The sequence below is a fragment of the Phasianus colchicus genome, chromosome 21 (assembly GCF_987193195.1).
Source record: "Phasianus colchicus chromosome 21, bPhaCol1.hap1.1, whole genome shotgun sequence".
NCBI lineage: Eukaryota > Metazoa > Chordata > Aves > Galliformes > Phasianidae > Phasianus > Phasianus colchicus.
In genome coordinates, this window is record NC_143456.1 from 9,740,541 (window position 1) to 9,760,827 (window position 20,287).

Consider the following 20,287-nt stretch of genomic DNA (forward strand, 5'->3'; position numbering starts at 1 on the left):
CTGCACAAAGCCACGCTGCATTCCTCCCTCCTCCACGCAGGATTCAGCAGTGCACAGCGTACAGCAAGCAAGCAAAGCACAGGCACAAGGGCTGGAGCTGGATCTGTTCCTGCCACTGGAGCACTGCGTCCCACCTGCAAAATCTCTCCTGTCAGCACAGCAGGAGCCAGCCCACATCTCCAGCTCTACAGCACACACTGCCCCATGCACAGCATCAGTTCCCATCCAGATGGACCCTGTGAAAGACCCTCGCTATTCTTGCAGAATTCCTCAGCCAAGGCAGTATGCTTAGCTCCTACACCTGCAAAGCAAAGGAGCTTATGGGATTTGACCTGTTCCCTTCGACCCAAAAGCCCAGCACCTACAGAAGGAAGGCATGTCCGCCAGCTAATGCTCCACTCCTCAGACAAGTTCTTTTCTCCTGGTCTGAGATCAACTACACAAGTCATTAAAGGAACGTGCCAGCCACCAGCACCTCTGGTCCCTCTTCCCACATCCTCCTGCCCCGACAGGAAGTGAAGCAGGGCTGGATGCACACTAGGTTCAGGTACAGAGCACCAAGCAGAGCACCCGCATGCAATACCATGTGGATGGCACAGAACCAGAAGGCAATGCACAGCAGCAGCTCCTCTGCAGCCACAGAACAGAGGCATATTGAGCAGCTTCTGCTTCATTTTAAATGCATTCTGCAGGATCCACAGCACGTGAAAACCTCTCAGAGCACATCTTAACAAAACAAGAAGCAAGGGCTGCATGTGCCCAGCAGAACCTCAGAACACAGGGTCATGAGTGGAGCCAGCATCATGCTCATGGGAGAAGTCAGCAGTGTAACAGCTCCTTGTTTACCAAGCCTGGACACTAACTTCATCACCTCTAAAAATTAATGGTGGGAGAGCTCAAAATCTACTTTGTTGGCTACGTCAAACGCTGGAAGACACTGCCCAAACCCTCGTGGAATGGCAGGAAATGAGTGGTCTCAGCATGAGCAGAGACTTGATTATCTGCAATTAGCAAATCAATGATTCTCCAAGACACTGATTTAGGCCAGCACTTCTTATTAGCAACAGTCAAGGAAAGCACAAGGGCAAACTGCATCAGAGCCCAGCTCCCAGATACCATCTCTGCTGAAAATTCAGATATAATTTTGCAAAGACTTGATAGATGTGCAAACAGCATTGCTGCAACTAACCTGCCAGGTACAGGCTGAACCTGACCGGCAGTTTGGTGGCCTTGGTCACCACCACAGAAACATGGGAGTCATTTTGCTCTGAACACTTTGGTCTCCCAGGTAGCTGGATGCTAGCGGCCCCTTTCTACTGGCACACTTAAGAAATTTTGCTCACATTACACGTTGGCACCCTCACTACAGAGCAGAACAGGAGCTTGGCGAAGTCCTGGGAAGACACCCATTGGTTTAGGATTAGGCCCTTCTGTTTTTAAACATTTGATCTAATTTTGTCATGTAGCGTTACACAAAAATGCAGCTCTATATTTAATCTCAGAATTAAAGCATTAATTTGCAAATTACTGCATAGTAATACTCCCCATTAACAATGCCATTACGTGGGTTACATTTGTTTTCTATCTAGAAGTTTAAACACAACAGGTCTCACTCGAATGGCTCAGAATTAAACCATTAAGTCCATTTGCAATCAGGCACAAAGACAGGTATGGTGTAAAATACACAACAGCAGACAGCTTGAATATACATTTTACTTTCATTTGCCTGAGATGCTCGTGCCAAGAATCTACTTGAGCCTGCTCCTCACTCTCTTTTAATACAATTAGGAAGAAAAGATTTGTTTCTAAATGATTAAAAGCATAACACTGCCCAGTGCCATGTACCCTCCAACAGTCTCCCATTTGTGTGACTGTCTTTGAAACCATATCAGACCAGTTTTGTGACTGGCAGCATGTATTTTTGGTTTATTAATCCCTACACTTCCAGAGGAGTCGCTGGAAGGAAAGGAAAAAACCTAACCCATTGACTCTAAAATAAATGCACACAAAATCAGCCATTTAGATATTGAAGTGGGACTCAATAGAGCAGCGAGAGGAGCTCTGATTTATACTCCAGTGGGGTCAAACTAACAAGGTCAAGTTGGGTTTCAGCTCCATTATTTGCAGGCTCTCTGCACAAGCACCTCAACTACAATGCAGTTATTTCCAACTCAGCCCAGTCAGTGACAACACGCTGGGCCACGTTGCACCCAAAGTTGCTCAGTGATGCTTTTGCCAAGACACAAGGACAGGTGCCTTAATTCTTCTCCTTCCTGAGCCCGGATAAATTCCAGCCATGAAATACAGGAAATCAAAACAGAACAATAAACTCCAAAGAAACATTTCCAGCAGGGAGGAGATCCCAAACGGTGCTTGTACCCTGCAAGAGTTAAAGCAGCGCCGCAGCCCCAGGCCTGCCAGCAGCAGCCAGCTGCTACCTGCCGCCCTGGTAGCAACGCACTGGGAAGTGCAATTCTGAGCTCCTCTTTTCATCTCTATGGTGACAAAAAGCTCCGTGGAGGGAAATCAGGGTGCCTTCCACTCAAAAGGAGTCTCATTTCCAATGACTGCCTTTCACAATATTTTAATTAAATCTCCCATGGGGAAGCTTTAAAAATATATATTTTTAAAAGTATTTATTTTTAAGATTGTGGGGCTTATTTAAAACAGCTTTAGTAAAAAGGGGTAACAGAGGTAGTTTAAGGGTAGTTTAAACATTTTGAAAATTGAAAGATTCTCTGGCTGAATTATTTTTTTTTTTCCTTCTAGTGGCAAAACCTTCAGCATGCAACTTCTCCCAGTGTAGCAGAGGCTGAAGGGCTGCACGGAAAGGGGCTGAGCACAGCCCAGGCCTCACCGAGTTGGGCAGACCCCAGAGAAGCCCCTCAGTCACCCTGAAGCAGTGATGGCGCCACAACAGACAAGCTGAGATTCAGCTACACACTGAACTGATGGCATTTGGATGCTGCAGCATAAAGTGAGGTCATACAATCTACCCTCACCTCTGAAGATCCCAGGTCACTGGCACTGCACAATGCAGGAGCTCCCAGGACAGGGCACTGCAAGGGCAGCAGCCCTCCGAGCCACAGGGAGCCCACAAACAGCACCAAGAGATCCAACTGCATTAGCAAACGTGAAGCTCTGGAAAGACTTCATTTCCCATCCCAGCTCTCTCATATAATGTGGCAATAGCACCAGCCTGCAGAACTGCTGAAAGAACACATTTACACTGCAAGATGAACGAACTCCTAGAAAGCGGATGCTGTGATCGCATGGAGATCTCAAGTCATTAGACAAACCAGGATGAGCAAGTCACCAATTCGTGTTTACTTTGAAGTGTAACAGTCTACTGAAGTGAACAGCAAAATCTAACTAGACCTGGGAAAAGAAATACTCTTATCCACCTTTTAAGAAGAAAATACAGGCGCAGGGAGAGGCAATGCTGAATAAACTGCAAGAGCTCAGCTCCCCCCAGGTCCCAGCCCAGAGCCTTTACCATCATGCAATACTACACAGGTTCCTCAGCCAGGCTGGCTGCCAATCCCTCATCCTGCTCCTGAAAATTGCTGTCCTAGGAGCCAACCACCCAAACTGCAATTGCTTCTGGGCAAGTCTGCATTTGAACCCAGGGCAAAGGCCAGGCCAAGAGGGAGACCCTGCGAGGACCTCCTCCCTCCAACCTCAGCTCCTTTTTTAAGGCTGTCTCCAAGATGGGAACAGAATGCTCCAGAGCTCACAGAGGCTGAGTATCTGGAGTCCTAAAAGCAACACAGGCTTCTGCCAAAACTCCCATAGGCACGAGTACATTTGCTACAATTGTCAGAGCAGGGGTGGGAGGCATTCAGGACCAAAGGCTTCTTTTGAACTGACACAAACAGAACAGCCCATTTTTCAAGTAAATTATTATTATTTTAAAATCATAATCGCTAGTGAAAGTCCAGCTACCCCTGTACATAAAACCCTTTCCACATACATATTTTCCCAGGGGAAAAAAGGCTTATCCCCACAAAGGAGTATGAAATAAATTGCTTTACTGAAGGTTAATAATATCCTGTCGCTGTGGTAAAAGACTCAATTACAAAACCTTCAGAAGAGCTCCCAAGGAACTCATCTGCCTGCAGTGACAGAGGCTTAAATAGCCAAAACACAGAGAAAGGCTAAGCACTTCCCAAAAGAGAGGGAAGGGGGAAAAGATGGGGAGGTTAAGTAAAAAAAACTGGAAATTGTACACTCAAGGTTATTAAAAAAAAAAAGTCTCACACACACACACAGAGGCAGCCACGATTTCTCTTTGCACTCACAATTCTCTATAATCTCAGCAAGAATTATGGCCTAGGGAGACCAGCACTAATTTTAGTATCAGATTTATTATGCAGCAGGGAGCAGAAATCAACCAGGCCTGTCTCCCACTGCTGATGGGCAGAACGAGACCGTACACAGGGAAGGCAGCACGGAGGGCTGAGGCCCGGTGCGGAGCGGAGCCCCTGCGGCCACCCAAAGCCACAAGACGAGGACGGCCCCACAGCACCGCCTGCCACAGGGTCCCACAGCCGGAGCACCAGCCCGGGGGGGCAGGCCGCAGCCCGCGGGTGCTGGGGCCGTGGGGTCCTGGAGTGTTTCTTCCTCCTCTGCGGAGCTGCCGCAGAGGCACGAGGCATGTCCTGTGCATGCAGGGGACTGGTGCTGCTCAGCCTTGAAGGCAGCACCACACCATGATGGCGGTGGCTGCCAAAAATCACCCATCAAACAGTTATCTTCACAGAAGGCCTGGCCTCAGCCCTGCACTACTCACATCCTGTTAGGACATCACTGGACTTGCAGCTCCTACCTCACTTCTTCCACTGATTCCTTAAGTAACACTGAGCAGCTGACTGCCACAGAAGAGACAATTATGCGATTATGAGACAGACTTCAGCTTTTTCACTTCTGTGCCTGAAAAGCATAAAGAGCAGGAGAGCAAGAGGCAGAAGAGCACAAAAAAGGCTCTACGAATCCCAGTCTCGATGAAGCAAACCACCTAAACCTGTGCCCATTCTGCCCTGCTAACTTCAACACAAACTGCCAGCGCTCTGCACACTGCTGCTTCAGCCACTCTGGCTGTCGTGCAGCAGAAAATCTCCTGCATTTCTCCAGCAGTGCGAACCTAAGAGCCTCCTTACAAAAGAGGCACCAGGTTACAGTTCAGGAGTGCCATGTCAGATTTACTCACTGAATCATACCAGCAGTGCAAGCCCTCCTTCTGCAGAGCAGCACATCATGTGCACAGCAAGTTCACCAAAAGCTTCTAGTACACTAACACTGCATTTCACAGCTTCAGGCCTGCCAAGCAGCAAAAAAAGAATCTTGCACACAACCATCTAATTGCCTCTTCCTTTCTCCACCTCTTTACAGCCCAAAGCACATTTCTGCCTGCATACCCAGCACCAATACACAGGCCAAGCAATTCAGGACTTGCTCTCTGATCTCTGTTCCACCTCAGGAAGCTCCTGGCAGCACCCATTTGTCTGCCCTGATCCAACGATCTCCAGTTCTCAGTAAGACAAACAGGTGCTGCTGCCCTTCTCAGTCAAAGGATATTCGGAACATTTCAAGGAAACAAAGGGAGGTTCTCTCTCTGCAGATGAGGGACCGCACCTGACAAAGACCTCTAAGAACATTCAGAAACAGCAAAATTTATTTTCATCATGTCCATACATAATGCTTAGTCTGTCAACCGCGTTCCTTCAGCTGCAAGCTGGATGAAATAAGGTTATGCTCTCAGCAGGGATACCTGCCTTCCCTCCCTTTTTTCTGTCTCCATCAGTTTCAAATGAATTGACACTTTTATTTTACTTTCCACATATTGCAAGAGCTCAGGATTACACAGCATCAACTGAACCAAGTTCCACACACATTCCCATCAGCTTGCTGTGTTCTGATGAGAATGGTGGGAACTATAAAAGCAGGAAGACAGAACATCACTTCTTACGTCTGCAATTATAGTTCCAATAAACTTTCTTCATGGCTCCTTAGCATTGAAGCTTTCAGACCAGTAACTAAATTGTTTCAAGTTTATTTATATATTTTGCTATCACATACGTATGCTCAACTGAAAGGGAAATGTCTCTACCAAAATATCCACTGAAAACAGCCATAAACAGCAGCCATGAAAGATGAGCTGACTTCTAATAATGATGACAAACTCAAAGCCAGGCCCACAAAACTTTGGGGAAATTTAAGTGCGGGGGGCTTTCACTGATCATCTGGTCTGATCTGCAAGACAGGACACTGAGGGTGCAATTAAATGAGAACAAATCAAAAACAGCCATGCAGGACAGCTGCTAAAACTGCTGGGCACACAGCACGCATAACCTGATGCTCTGACCACAGTTCACCATGATTCACCAGGACTCAGCCAACCCAAGGATCCAGATACAGAGACACCCGGCAGGGGCTCTCCCCAGCTCTCCTCCTCATCACCCACTGCTGAGCAGGAAGTGCATGTCCCTGGTGCTGCTCTGCAGCAGAAGCACCGCAGCCACTCCTTTGGGCACTGATGGGAGGGATGAGAGCATCGCAGTGCACAGCCCGCAGCACAAAGCGTGCAGCCAGCCTCCAGGAGCCAGGCCACGGGGTGGAGAAGCACCCAGCTCTGCGTGGAGTAGAAGGGCCCCCCCAGATACCTGCAGCTTGGCAGGCTCCCTGCTCTGCTCTCGTCACAGAGGGCATCAGGAGGAGCTCTGCAGTGCAGCGCTCAGCGCACTTGAGTCTGCTGCCAGCTTCTGCCCTCACCTCTGTGCTGCCCATGCGCTGCCCCAGTCCCCACGGGCCCATGTGACAGCAGCGGCCGCAGCACCACAAACCACCCCGCACAGCAGCTCTGCACCTTATCTCACTTCCCCTTCCCCAGAGCCCTGCTGTCAGTGGTGGAAGGCAGAATGCTCAGCACACAGCAGTTCAACCTCCACCATGCCACCGGCATGCCTGAGTCAGGGCCTTGCTTACAAGTTCTCAATCAAAAGCCGTTAGAAACAAAACCTCAAGTTAAGCCCTCACTCAAGTCACCAAGAGCTGGCAGCAGGCGATATGCACCGCTCACACACTTCCTTCCCTGTGCCTGGGGATGCTGTCAGCATCTCCGCACAACAGGAGACCGTTGACCTCGCGGTACCCGGCTCAGGGCTCATGAAACGGATGAGCTCTATGCCACAAAGATGTTGTGGATAACACACACCCTTTCTGCTCTGACCTCTGCCCCTTCAGGCTCACAGATCTTCTGGGGATCCTCAGGACACTGCATCAAACACCACAGCACACAGCCCTGCACTCAGAACGGGGTGCCCCCCCAGTCCTCAGTGAACTCCTATCACATTTCACATCTCCATACCAATTTCAGATTTCTTTTTGTTTTCTGTTCTCCTTCACAAAGCTATATCATGTGCCTGATGTAGTAAGCTTTGTAGGTCTGCCAAATGCAATGCCAGAAGCAGGCAAATTTCACCAGCAAATGAATATTTTTTGTACTCCTTTGCAGCAATTTGCAAACTTTTGACAAAAATATAACCACACTGCATACACACAGGGTCAACGTGCAGCTCAGGCTCAGAGCAGAGAGCAACACTTACATACCTCTGAACATAAGTGATTGATAACATAGCCAAATGGAAGACTATACAGATGCTTCATCCTTTCAGTAGGCGCTGCAGAAAACCACCAGCAATGCCCCCTCTTGTAGCACCTTCCTCCAGCAGAGAACACCACTAAGGGTTTGCTACTGATGAGCCTCCAGCACAAACCAGGCCTCCAGCCTAAGCAATGCTGCAGTGCAGCTGGATAGACAGTGTCTAGGACGAACACTCAGCTCCTTGTAACCTCCTTACACACGCCATTAATTACCTTTCAGGAGCGTTCCTGAACACCATTCATACAGCAACTGTTAGAAAACCTCTACTGACTGTAGGTGCTCTGCTGCTGCCAGCATTCAAGGAGCTAGAACTCTTGCCGGCACTTCACAGTCCTTTTAAATAAAGCAAATCTTCAAAACACTTTTTTGCTCTGTGCTCCTCACCTTCCCTTTGATGCAAAACTGACCTACAGAACAACATGAAAATGAGCTCAGAGTCAGGAATGATAAAACACAAGGGAAAACAACACAGCACAGGGCTGGGAACACCAGAACACTTCCTCCCCTCCAGGCAATACCAGCACTCTCCGTCAGCCAGACTGAAGCATAAGGTCTGGAGCCACTGCAGGGTGCTGCCTGAGTTCTCAGCCACGGTAAGCAGCACAGAGGCCTCGCTCTGGCCATATCTCACTGTTGTAAAGCACATAAAAGGGAAATTTAAATCAACAAGACTTAACAATTTAAATCTTGGGACCACTTGATTAACTAGAAGTTACGTTTCCTTCCCTGACCCACCATTTTCCCCCCCACCTACCAGGCCACCTCATTACTGTCACTCCACATCAGCTCCCACTGCAGTAGCTTTCTTGGACCTTTGGCCCTTTAGTCAGCTTGAAACTTCTTCCCTATTGTATATCAGAGTTGGTGGAAAATTAATGCAAGCCCTTGCTGAGGGGAGGGAAGGGCACAAGGAATGATGCCTTCCCTTCACTCTTCTTGCCATGTGCACTTCATCGACATATTGAGCAGCGTTGCTCACATTTAACTGTTCTTGCTAAGGACTCCAGAACCACTCCTCGTGTAAAACTGCACAGGTGTTAGCAGGGTAGGATCCTTGATCAGAAATCCAAAGCTCCCAGGTACAATCAAAATCTGTAAATTAAACATACCTGATCCCAGTGGCACACACAGCTGCAGCTGTTCCAGCACGAGTAACGGCTGAACAAGGGCAAAGCACTGCCTAACATTCATAAAATGTTCTCTGCACTTAAAAAACAAAGGAAAGAGCAGCAGAATGCCAATGTTCAGAAGTAATTTATTAATACCTCATGCTGATCTGTCTACAGAGATTCACATTAACTTTCAAATTACTCAGCAAACCACAATTTCTTCAGCAACCTAAGTTGAACACTACTCAGATAGTTTATAGAAAATTGTTCCAGTGACTCAGCCAAACAGAACGTGTCATTCCAGGACCAGACACTAAATTAAGCTTAGACTATGATTTTTGTAGAGTCAGATGCTACATGGACCCAGCCTCACGCCTGCAGTTACTTCTGTCAAGCAACAGCACATCAGTATCTTCTTGTCACTGAGATCCTATGGTTGAAGTGGAAGAACTGTAAGAGTTACAAAACCAGCCATCTCTGTAAGAGCAGCGATGGACCGGACCATATTCAGAGTACTATCAAACATACCAAATAATCTTTTAATCTTTTTCTGCTACAAAATCCACAGTTCAACAAAACATCTAATAACATGCTTTTAGTCCATCCTGATTCAGCAAAGCACTTACCCACATGCTTATGCCAACTGAAGTATATACTTAAGTGCTTTTGCACAACAGGGACAGGGAAGGTTCAGGCTCTGCCGATGAACCATTTGCTGAAACAAGACTTTTTTTTGCCTACGATGACTGGCTCTATTTGCAGTCTTCCCTGTTTACAGCATAATCCAAAATGTGTTTGTAAGGAATACTGAAATATAACAGAAATGCCAAACAACTATTAGGAACAAAGATATCTACATCTGACAATGAAACAGAAGATTTTCTTTTTCCTTCTCGACACAGCACATACCTTTATTACATTACCCCGTTTCAATAGATCTCCTCAAAAAATAAGTTACAAGTTCTCCTAATGCTTTGGATTTCACAACATTTATAAGACTATCACCAGAGTCAACAGGCTAAAAAAAGAATCCATTAGCATTAACTGGGCTGTCACTGGCAGTGACAAATAAATGAATTTGATGGTTTTAGATCAGTCATTAGTAGACCTACCCCCGGGCTGATAAAGGCTCAGCACTTTGCAGACGAGATGTACTCAATCTGGAAGCAGAGAGGAGCACACAAGGGTGTTAGCATGCTGCTTCTCTTCCATTTGCCTGTCCTCCCCCTCTTCTGACCCTCTCCTGCCGTATCCAAGCAGCTGGGTCTTAGTGCAGAGAACTTACCTCTGCAGAAAAAAAGGCAAGTGATGTTCAATTTAAATTTTTAGTTAGCAGTAAGTCAAAAGAAAGGAAAATATACTAGACGCAGGACTATTCACAATACAAAAGCCATCCTTAGGCAACGATAATAGAAAGACATGCGTTTTACAAAATAATAGGACAGTGTCTGGAGGTTAAGGACAATGTGAGCAATCTACCTGAGTGGTTAGGGAGAAGAAAATCCACCTCAACTCCAGCTTCTGACCAAGCTCATTGCACTCACAGAAGGCCCTGCACAGGCACTTTTTCCTCTGGCTGCCAGCATCAAAGAACAGAAATCATGTTCTGCCTCTAAGAGATCAGAGAGCAAGAAGCTGAGCTCAAGAATAATAGGTTTTAAAACCCTGAGCCCTTACTACCTGAGAAGATAAGCTAAGACTCAGACTCATCAACTTTTTCATTTGACCACCCAGTGCCAGAGGGAGACAAATTCTAAGAGCAGCTTACAGCACACAAGGCATCTCCACGGGAATAGGCTGCAAACACCCGGACACTGGCCATCAACTGCCAACCCAAGTCCCTCCTGCCATCTGGTAGGGATCTCCTACTACTCTGTATGTAGAAGATACAGCAATAATAATAAACACACATGCCAAGAACAGAAATATCTCCCTTATTCTACCCTGAAATGCAAATGCAGGGAAATAAAACGAACGATGATAACAACAATGACAACAGCAGCAAGGTATGTCTTTGCTGTTCTTGACAGCCTGGCAGGGAAGGAAGGGCAGCAGGAAAGGAAGAGTCCTGAGCTCTGCTGGTGAGTCCAGTTTGCATTATTTCATAGAGTGCACCTTCCACCTAAGACGAGAAGAAACAGGACTAACCTGGAGGAGTTTGGAGGAAGAAGTGGGGGAACAGAACTCTTGATTCTCAAGGTCCATCATTTGCTTTGGAATAAAATCTATCTTCTACTCTGACTCACATTTACCAGCCATGGGATGCGGACTCCCCACCTACAGTTAGCTTAATTGGAATCAGACATCCAAATCCATTGGTTCACTTTAAAAAAAAATCCCAGGTTAGCCAGAGTGTTATTCCAAAAGGGCATGCCCTCCATTTGCTGCTCTGGAACAGTCAGCTTCACGTGGCTTTAACCGGGGCGCTGCAATGAAAGAAGAGTTGTTGATGCTCTGTTTTTCACCCAAGAAGGAACAGATGTGTAGAACCGCACCTCCCACCAGCCCAGCCAGGCCCCCCCAGCTGGGGGCACGCTGGCTGACTGGGCACAGCCATGCCAGAACCAGGTCTGGTCCCACAGTGTCCTCTGTCAGAATAAAGCACACCTAACAAGAGCACCGTATTCAGTAGCACCACTTGAACACCAGTCTAAACACTTCTCTCCTCAAATAAGACTCTTCTGCTACTTTGTGCTGGACAGTCACCAGAACACTGCACCCAGCGCTCGCAGATCAGCTCCCCAGTAACACAGGATCTCGACAAGAACAAGCTCTGCTCTGGGTTGGCAGCAGACGGAGCGCAGGACAGGCAGCACCCAGCCCAGGAGCACCTGGAGCCAGCAGCAGGTCGGCCCTGCACACCCAGCAGCACTGGCCACACGCAGGCAGTGGCCAGCAGGTCACACACACGGCACTGCCCGATGCCACTGAGCACTACGACACGAGCAGTAAACAACTGCACCGAAGTCACACAAGCACACACGTATCATCAAAGAGCTTCTTTGCAGCAGGGGGAGGTGGGAATCTATCATGCTTGAAAATATCTAATGAACATGCTAAATTTGGTAAGGCTTCTCCCACATAACATAATGGGTAAGGTCAGAGTCAATAGTCTGTACGTATTAAGAAGTCACATCACTGTAGTCTCCAGTGTTCAAAAAGGGGTACTCAGCTGCTTCCTCCCGCCCGGCTGCTTTTTAAGGATTTTTATGTCAGCATAGTTAAAAATGATCAACTGCTCGAGAGCTCCTTCCAGCATTTGGAAGCAAGACAGATTGCTATCAAGGAACAGCGGCCTCCACAGCACCTCGCTATATTCCTTCATCTCTGTTAGCCCACACTGGAACCTCAGCAAGTTAAAGCTCTCCAGCAGATGTCCAAAAACAGCAGCTTGAAGTCAGACTGCACAAGGAGGGAAGCACTGCACATCAGAAATCCACTGGGGGCAATCGCTAAGGATTTCTGGAAGGGCTGTTCTCAGAAAACCAGGGTGAACACTCCGCTGTTCCAGTCCGCCACTTCTTGCTCAGCAGCCAATTTGCATCACCAGAGAGGTGACACATCATGGAGACGCAGTTTAAAAAGCCCAAAAGAAAGCATTTTGCTGGGACGCAGTCTGAAAGAGGGAGCCCAACCAATTAGCACAGATCCGAAGGGGGAAAGCAATGCACACAAATCATTACGCACGCACAAAAAGCGAGTGTGACCCCGCAGAGCACAGCCCCCAGCCGGGGGAACGCAGCCTGGGAGCGGCCAGCCGCAGCCCCGGACACTGCGCTGCCCTGAGCCGCCTTCTGTGGCCCAGCCTCATGGGGAGCACAGCCCTCATTCTGGGGGCACAGCTGGGGGAACTGCTTGGGGGAAAGATCTCCTCTCACATGTAGACAGAGGCACAGCACTGAACGCCATTCATCTGCACAGCCCCAAGTGTTCGCTAGTTAATTAGACTCCAGAACAGTTGCATTCTAATGCACAGCACTCAGTATTCAACTGGGATGAGGGAACAACTTAAGTCCAAAACCTTAAATCAGTATCTAAGTAAGAAACAGAAAGTCCAGATCGTAAAACACAGTCCAGAATAACATATCACAAAACAATGTAAAATCTGTTCTTCCCTGCACACAGTTTTCTCCATCAGGCTCCTTTCAGTTTCTTTTTGCCCCCTGAACACGATGCAGGAACCCCAGCCCCCACCAAGGCAGAGCACACACACAGCACAACGCACTGCAGCAGTGCCACCCCTCTGGGAGCAGCCCACGTCCCAGGCTTTGCCCCACACTGAAAGATGCCTGCCACCAACCAAAGCTTACTTGGAGAAAAACAAAATCCCCGTTGTTTCCTTGGTAAAAGTTTCCTGTTGAAGAACGCAAAAATCAGGTCAATTTAACACAGTAATACCCACCGCATAAGACAAGCCCTGTTTTTTTTGTTGTTGTTTTAGAAGAAGTCACCTGGGACAGTTTAACAGCTCCACTGTAAGCGTTATAAACTTTCACAAATAGCACTGTAGAAACAGACACCTGGTAATTGAAGGCAGTTTAAAAAGTAAATAAGCCTTTAAAGGCACTGGAAGGAGGAAAGGAGCATCAATCACAGTGCGAGATCACCTTCATGCAAGATCACCTTCTTTAATTACGAAACCTTTCAGAATCCTGGAAACTTTAAAAATCTCTCTGAAAAACAGCACTAATCCAACAACATAATCCAGGAGCCACAAACCCTACAAGTATAAACTCCGTTCAGCATGGAAGCAAGTCAGGCAGCTCGTTATTCACTAATTAGTTATTAGATATGTCTAATGAAGAAAAGAACCTTTAACTCCTTTACCACATTCATTTGGTTTAAATCTCCACAAGTACACTGTTGGGTTTTCTTGGTTTTCTTTCCCCCCCCATTTCACTTTAAAGAAATCACCAGCACCTCTCCTGCTGTATGCCCAAGGCTCCTAAAATCACACGTTTTTCCCAGATGCACATTTTGTACAATATTTACTGTTACAGTCCCACTACTAAACCACCTGCTTTGATGAGAAACCATATACAACAAAACCGTTGTGCTGAACTTGCTCAGGTGGTCTCAAGCCACAAAGGCTGTTAAGTGCTTCTCCTTACTGACTTCCCTCTGCAACTCCACGTTCTTCTTTCCCAATTTTTCAATCAAAACAACCCAAGACAAACAATATACAAGTACAAGTGGCGCACATCGCAAATTCTTCCTAAAGATTCTCAAAAACAAGTAGTCAGAAAGCCAATTACAGAAGTTTCCTTTTAGCTTTCAGAATTCAAATGCAACTGCACGCCTTTTGGGATTTGAAACTGATCTGCCGGTTTTGTTAAGCAGAACCTGAAGAGCAACAGCCACTTCTGCTCCATACGCAGGTCTTCCCAAGGAAATGGCACTGAGCGATAACTCAGAGCAAAGCGCACCAGCCCTCTGCAGCACGCAGCCAGCCACCTTTGTCCCGGCGTGGAAAGCACCCCGTGCTGCCAGAGCACCCTGCAAGGATGCAAGGAGGTCACTGCTCCAGCCTGCCCGACTTAAAGCTCATTGCTTCCCCATGCCTGCAGAATACCCCGTGGCCTGAAGAGTCCACAGCTCCATCAGAACTTGCTGTCCAACCCTTACGAATATCCAAATGCATCTCTGAAGTTATACAAAAGAAAACTTGCAAACAATGAAGGCACAGATATACCCCCATCCATCACAACCACAGAACTGAAAGCTCAGCTCAAAACAAGCCTGAAGTCTGCACTTAATCCAAATGCCCTCCATAAATACCGTGCAAAACATACTGCAGAAAAGAACATAACAAACCCAAGTAACGTGGCGGCAATCTTCCACCAGTACCAGAGAAGCCTCTGGTTTTCAGCCAGCAAACTGACCGGGACTCTGCAAGGAGACAGTTAACTGCAGGCACGAACAGCACAAAGCAGCTCTCCTGCAGTTTCACAGCCATGCGCTGATACCCTTAAGACGCCATGCACTCCGGCTTTAAAAGCTTTCATTGCCAATTCCCCGTTTGAAACCTGAACTGCCTGGCAACAATGATTCTCTGTGTGCCTAAAATCCTATTATTGATCCTCCTACTTACCTTAGGCTGAGCTCGTCGGGGAAACGCAACTTTAGGGTCAATCTGAGGAAAAAGAAAGGAGAAATCAAAAAGATTGTCAGGCTGTTTTTTGTCTTATTAAAAAAAAAAAAACATTGAATTATTAATCTCTCATTTCTCAGGCTTATAGTTCAGCACACTGGGCCCTACAATTACTCCGTAAGTGAGAGATCACAGGTTGGGTTTGTCAGGGACTTCCTGGCAAAGGGAGGGAGATGGGAAGGGAGGAAGCAAACGTCTCTCCTGTGCACCCTGAGCAGGGCCCAGCGGGCCACAACCACCACCAGCGTCCAGGGAGCCCTGTGTGGGCCTCTGGGTGCTGCTTCTGCAGCAACACCACTCTTGAGGTTGCACAGAAAGCCAGCACTCCTGATCGAGCCCTACCCCGTAGGCCTTGACACCTGCACCTTCCTTCCGTTGGGTTCTGGGTTACTTTGGTCTTTGTTTTATTCTTCTATTTTGTCAGCTGGCTAGCAGCACCAACACAAAATGCAAAATTCAAAGTCAAATTGCTTCAGTTCCTATTGATAATTAAAACTGAATTGTTAGGACTGCGAGACCATCCCTCATCACAGCGCTCCTCATGGATCAGCATTTCCCCCAAAGAACAGATGAGCACTGAGAGACCGCAGAGGAGCACTGTGGAGGTGAGGGAAACAGAGGAGAGCAAAACAAAACGTGCAGGCACTGTGAGCCAGAAGAGACCCAGATCTTCAAAAAAGATTTTCCATGAGGGAGTTCCCTAAAGTATTCCTGAGCAAAGCAGGGACAAAAAGGACCAAGATCAGTGAGCACACCTTGGTTTCATCCCTCGCTCCCTTCAGATGCAGCACTGACACCCACTGTGCTGCATAAATTACAAGCCACATCCACTTTGCAGCTCTAAAATGTTCATTCTGCAATTTTAAAAGCAGCTTTCACATGGGGCATCTTTACCAACTGTACTCTGTCAAAAATCACCTGAAAACAGAAATCCACCAGCACAAATGAAGGACTGGATGTAAATAAATAATCACACCTTTCAGGCAGCAGTTTACTGCCGAAAATGACTGCGAGAAAGTGTACATGTGCTGCTGATTGCATCTGTATTTTTAGCAGCATCTGCACGCACACACATTCTAACTAAGCTAGGAAAGGGTGTTTCACAGGACTACATCCCACCTGGACTGCGCACCTTGCGACTGCCTTCAGTGCTCCCCGACTGCGTCACAAACACTGACCCTGCCCATGTGAGGGCAGAAGCCGAGGCTTTCGTGGCTTGGGGTTGGCTGTATTTCACCCCCTGCAGCTGCCCCCAAACAAGGAGGTGTTCCCACTTTGGTGCCATTATTCCTATGGCGATTTCCGTGACAAATAACCTCTCCTAAAGAGCAGCTCTGCTCACTTAGTATGTCAAAATTGCAAACAGCACCAGCATTTGAAGTGCGACTTATCACTAATTTGTCTGCATCAGATACAAATACAGTATCTTTCTTTTAGAACACACCTGAGAAATGAGTGATTACGTGCCTCTTCTTTGTTCAAAAAGCATTAAACAGTAATTTTTTTTTTTAACTAGAAAGCTAACCTTTTTCATAGAGATTAACATTATCTACAAATACATCCAGCACTGACTAGCATCTGTCTACTGGGGCAATACAAAAGGTATGGACGGCCCATGCGGGTACCCACAGGCAAACAGGCACATTCCTACAGCCACTTCCAATGCAAAAGTTTCTGCAAAACGAACACCAGTCCCACCAGAACACCACGATCCCACGGCAGAAAGCAGAAGAGCTGTTACATTCTGAAGCGAACCGCTCACTTCTCAAGGTCAGTCCAAAGAGCACGGAGCTCCCAGCACCGCAGCAGCAGCACCACCTGAGCAACCAAGCTCTCCTTTGTACAAACTCTCTGCCCCGTGCTGCCATTCTCAGAGGCACCCCGGCACCCCATGGCACATCCATACCTTTTCCATAACCCCGTCAACTACTTCAGCAAACAAAAAAATTTCTACAAAAAAAAATATTGAGTTAGTTAGGTACGACTCTACTTACTGTATCTACAATCCTCTAGGAAATGACTATAATACTATTTCTGATATGAATGGCCATTACCTAAACAAAGCTTTTAACGTAACTGTAAACAAGAGCGACGTTTCCATGCCAATACCCAACCGATCTGCCTCCTGCGCTGAACGTTGAAACAGAGTCAAATGCTATGTTACACCGAGCAGCAGTCACTACAACACGGCTACCGACGAGCGGCCCGGGCGACCCGCGAGCTGCGCCCGCCAGCCAGCTCTGACTGCGAGGAGCACCGCCGGCAGAACTGCCTCCATCGCTCTCACACGCCGCACCGAGGCACACTGGCCCTCGCGGAGCTTTTCGCCCCTCCCCCAAGCAAATCAAACTAATACACCGCAGGGACTCCGTGCCATGGAAAGCCGGGGAGGACACAGTTACGGGCAGAGGAAGAGAGGGTGTCCTCCCGGCATTCTTTAAACTCCTGCTCAGATATTGTTTGCCTTTGTTCTTCCTAACTAAATTTATCTTTAAAAACACACAGAATACGGCCGTACACCAAGGTCTGGCGACTTTAATCGGTGATTGCACCGTATCTGATTCAACCCCAAATCAAATTATTGAGGCAGGCGAAGGCAGGGGCCGTGAGCTCAGACAGGCCCAGCAGAATCTGTCAGTCAGGTTCAAATATTGCGTCCCACCTGCTTCCTAGCGGCTTCACGTTTCACATCAACCCCTTTAAGGGCCACACGCTGTGCTCGGCCTGCCCTTGGTGTGGCTGCATCACACCCAGGTGCACAGCGGATGCTCCGGCACCGAGGCTCCCTTTCACTGCTGTCACGTTTCAGCCCTGGCACCACAAAGCGGCACAGCCGCGGCCACGCGCCCGCAGGAGCCCCACGCAGGGCTGAGCCCCACAGCCCCCCCATCCCCAGCACTGCTCACACCGAGCGGCACCGGAGCAGAAATGACCTCTACCGGCGTCCTCCCCACGCCGCTGCTGGGCACGGTGCGGAGGCAGCGCGTGAGCCGCCAACTTCAGCCCCAGCCCCTGGGTGCAGGGCAGCAGCGGGGGCCGGACACAGCGCTGAAAAAACGTGGTGCGAGGGGAAGAGGGGTAGGTCCCCTGGTTGTTTTTTGTTATTTTTTTTAATGATCATTTAAAGAAAAAAAAAATATATATATATATATATATGTATATATCAGTTGAATAATGTCACCTTATCCACTGGAGAGCGACTGTAGCAAAAAGCTTTGCACAAACAGCAAACCGGCACTGGAGCAGCTCTGCCAGCCCTCACCCTCGCGGATCAACGTGTGAATCCCACCGGGCCCCAGCGTGGGCACGGGAGCGGCACCAAAGAGGGGACGGTGCGGCTGTGGGCAGCCCTGGGACGGCCGGGGGACATCACTGGGACCTCATCACCCATCGCAGCCACACAAAGCGCCCCGCAGGAAACCCGCAGCCGAACGCCACAAAAAGTTACGTTTCACCCTGGGATTTTTTCAATGTCATCGCTCGATAGAACGTGAGGCGTGGGGAGGAGCCACCGGCCGGCAGGGAGAATTCGGATTAAAGCGGAAAAAATAGAAAATAAAATAAAAAGTTGCCGCTTTCGCGAGTTCGAGCCGAATCCGGGGCGGCGCTGGGGGCGGCCACCTACCGTCTTGGAGTCCAGCTCGTGGTGCGGCTGGGCCAGCACCTTGTCCACGCTGCCCGGGTCCGCGAACGTCACGAAGCCGAAGCCTCTGCCGAGACAAAGAGCGGAGACGGGCGGGGGGCGATGAGCACCGGGGGGGCCGCACCTCCCGCACCGCCGCCGCTTTGTTCCGCGGGGCGGCCCCGGGCCGGGCCGCAAAGTTTTGTCCGGGGGGGAGGGGGGGGGGGGGGGGGTAGGGGGAGGACGGGAGGAGGGGGAGGTGGGGGGAACGGGGAGCCGCTTACCTGGAGCGCTTGGTGGTGGGGTCTCGCATGACCATGCACTCCCGGATCTCCCCGAATTTGCTGAAATAGTCGCGCAGGCTGTCTGCGGGGAGAGGAGAGCGGGGGGCAGCGCGGGCACGGAGGGGGGGCGGGGGGGCGGGCGCGGCGCCTACCTGGGGAGGTCTGCCAGCTGAGGCCGCCGATGAACATCTTGCTGGGGGGAGAGAGCGGAGCGGGGCTCAGCGCCGGGCCGCCATCGGCCATTTTGACGGGGCACGGCGCGGAGCGGGGCCGGGGGGGCCCCCCCGCCCGCACACTTACCCGGGGTCGTGCTGCGCCTCGCCGGGGCCGCCCGAGGTCGCCTGGCTCCCGTCCGCCTCCATGGCCGCGCGGAGCCCGCAGCGATCCGCGCCGAGCGAGAGACCCCCCCCCCGCCCGCCGCCGCTGCCGCCCCCCCGGCCCGGCCCGGCCCGGCTCGGTTCGCTGCGGCTCCGCTCCGCTCCGCACCGCTCCCCTCCTTCCCTTCCCCTCCCCCCTCCTCCTCCTCCTCCTCCACCACCACCTCCTCCTCCTCCTCCTCCCTCCGCTACCGGAGGACCTCACTGGAGCGGCGCCGGGGAAGCGGCCAAGATCCGTCACACGTGGGCTCGGCTTAGCTCAGCGCCGCGCGTCCCGCCCCCCCGCCACCATCCTCTCCTCCTCCATCCCGCGCGCCGCGCCGCCCCCCCGCCCCCGCGCCACGGGGCGGGGCCGCCGCCGTCGCGTGGCCCCGCGTGACGTCACCGCCGCGAGCGCCCTCCCTCGCTCCGCGCGCGCGCTCCGACGCCGCGGCTCTTCCCCCCCTCCCCCCCCCCGCCGCGTGCCCGGCGGCGCCGCTCAGCCTCTTCCGCCCGGGGGCGCCGCTCCGCGGCTCTGGCCGGGCTCGGGGAGAGCAACTCGCGCTGCGCAGCGCGGGCGGCGGGAACGGGCGGGAAGGCGGCGCTCCGCCGGCGACGGCGCGCGAGCGAGCGGCTGGGGCTCCGCATCCCGGCGCCCGCGGATGTCAGCACCCGACGTCGCGGTGCCCCCGCTTGTCTAAAGCCGACATCCCGGTGCCGCCACGTGTCAACGCTCGACGTCCCGGTGCTCCCCGTCCCGGTGCCCACTCGCGCTAGCGCTCCGCACCCCGCGCCCCAAATCCTGACCTCCCCCGCGGTCCGCAGCCCGCAGGTGACGTGACGCCCGCAGATGATGTCCGTGACGCCCGCCCCCATCCTCTCCCCGTTCCCAGCCCCGCTCCCACGCCCTGCTCTGCTCTCCTCTTGGCCGCCCGTGCTAAGGATCCGTTCCCAGCGGACTTTCAGGAGCTAACGACCTGCAAAGTTAACTTCTGTAGCTGCTGCTCAGCGCTAATGTTGTCCCCAGCCGTACCATTAAAAGTTGGAGTGTTCGTTCCATTAACAAGGAAAGTTACCAGTACCGGTACCAACGCAGACTCTG

The 20,287-nt window shown here is 50.3% G+C and overlaps 1 protein-coding gene across 14 annotated transcripts in view; it reads right to left on the reverse strand.

The window, feature by feature from the left end:
* Positions 1-19,282, reverse strand: part of MSI2 (musashi RNA binding protein 2) — a 185,744-nt gene extending 166,462 nt beyond the window's left edge. For 13 of the 14 annotated variants that reach the window (XM_090122351.1, XM_031591450.2, XM_031591449.2 and 10 more), the window contains exons 1-5: positions 19,130-19,257; positions 18,982-19,022; positions 18,830-18,911; positions 18,549-18,633; positions 14,864-14,905 (exon numbers count right to left, since the gene is read on the reverse strand). In XM_090122351.1, the coding sequence (XP_089978477.1) occupies positions 14,864-14,905; positions 18,549-18,633; positions 18,830-18,911; positions 18,982-19,022; positions 19,130-19,191 (312 nt within the window). In that variant the 5' untranslated portion in view covers positions 19,192-19,257. Of the gene's footprint in view, positions 1-14,863; positions 14,906-18,548; positions 18,634-18,829; positions 18,912-18,981; positions 19,023-19,129 lie in introns of all 14 variants that reach the window. The other variant, XM_090122352.1, reaches the window with a different exon arrangement.
* Between the last annotated feature and the right edge of the window lie 1,005 nt (positions 19,283-20,287).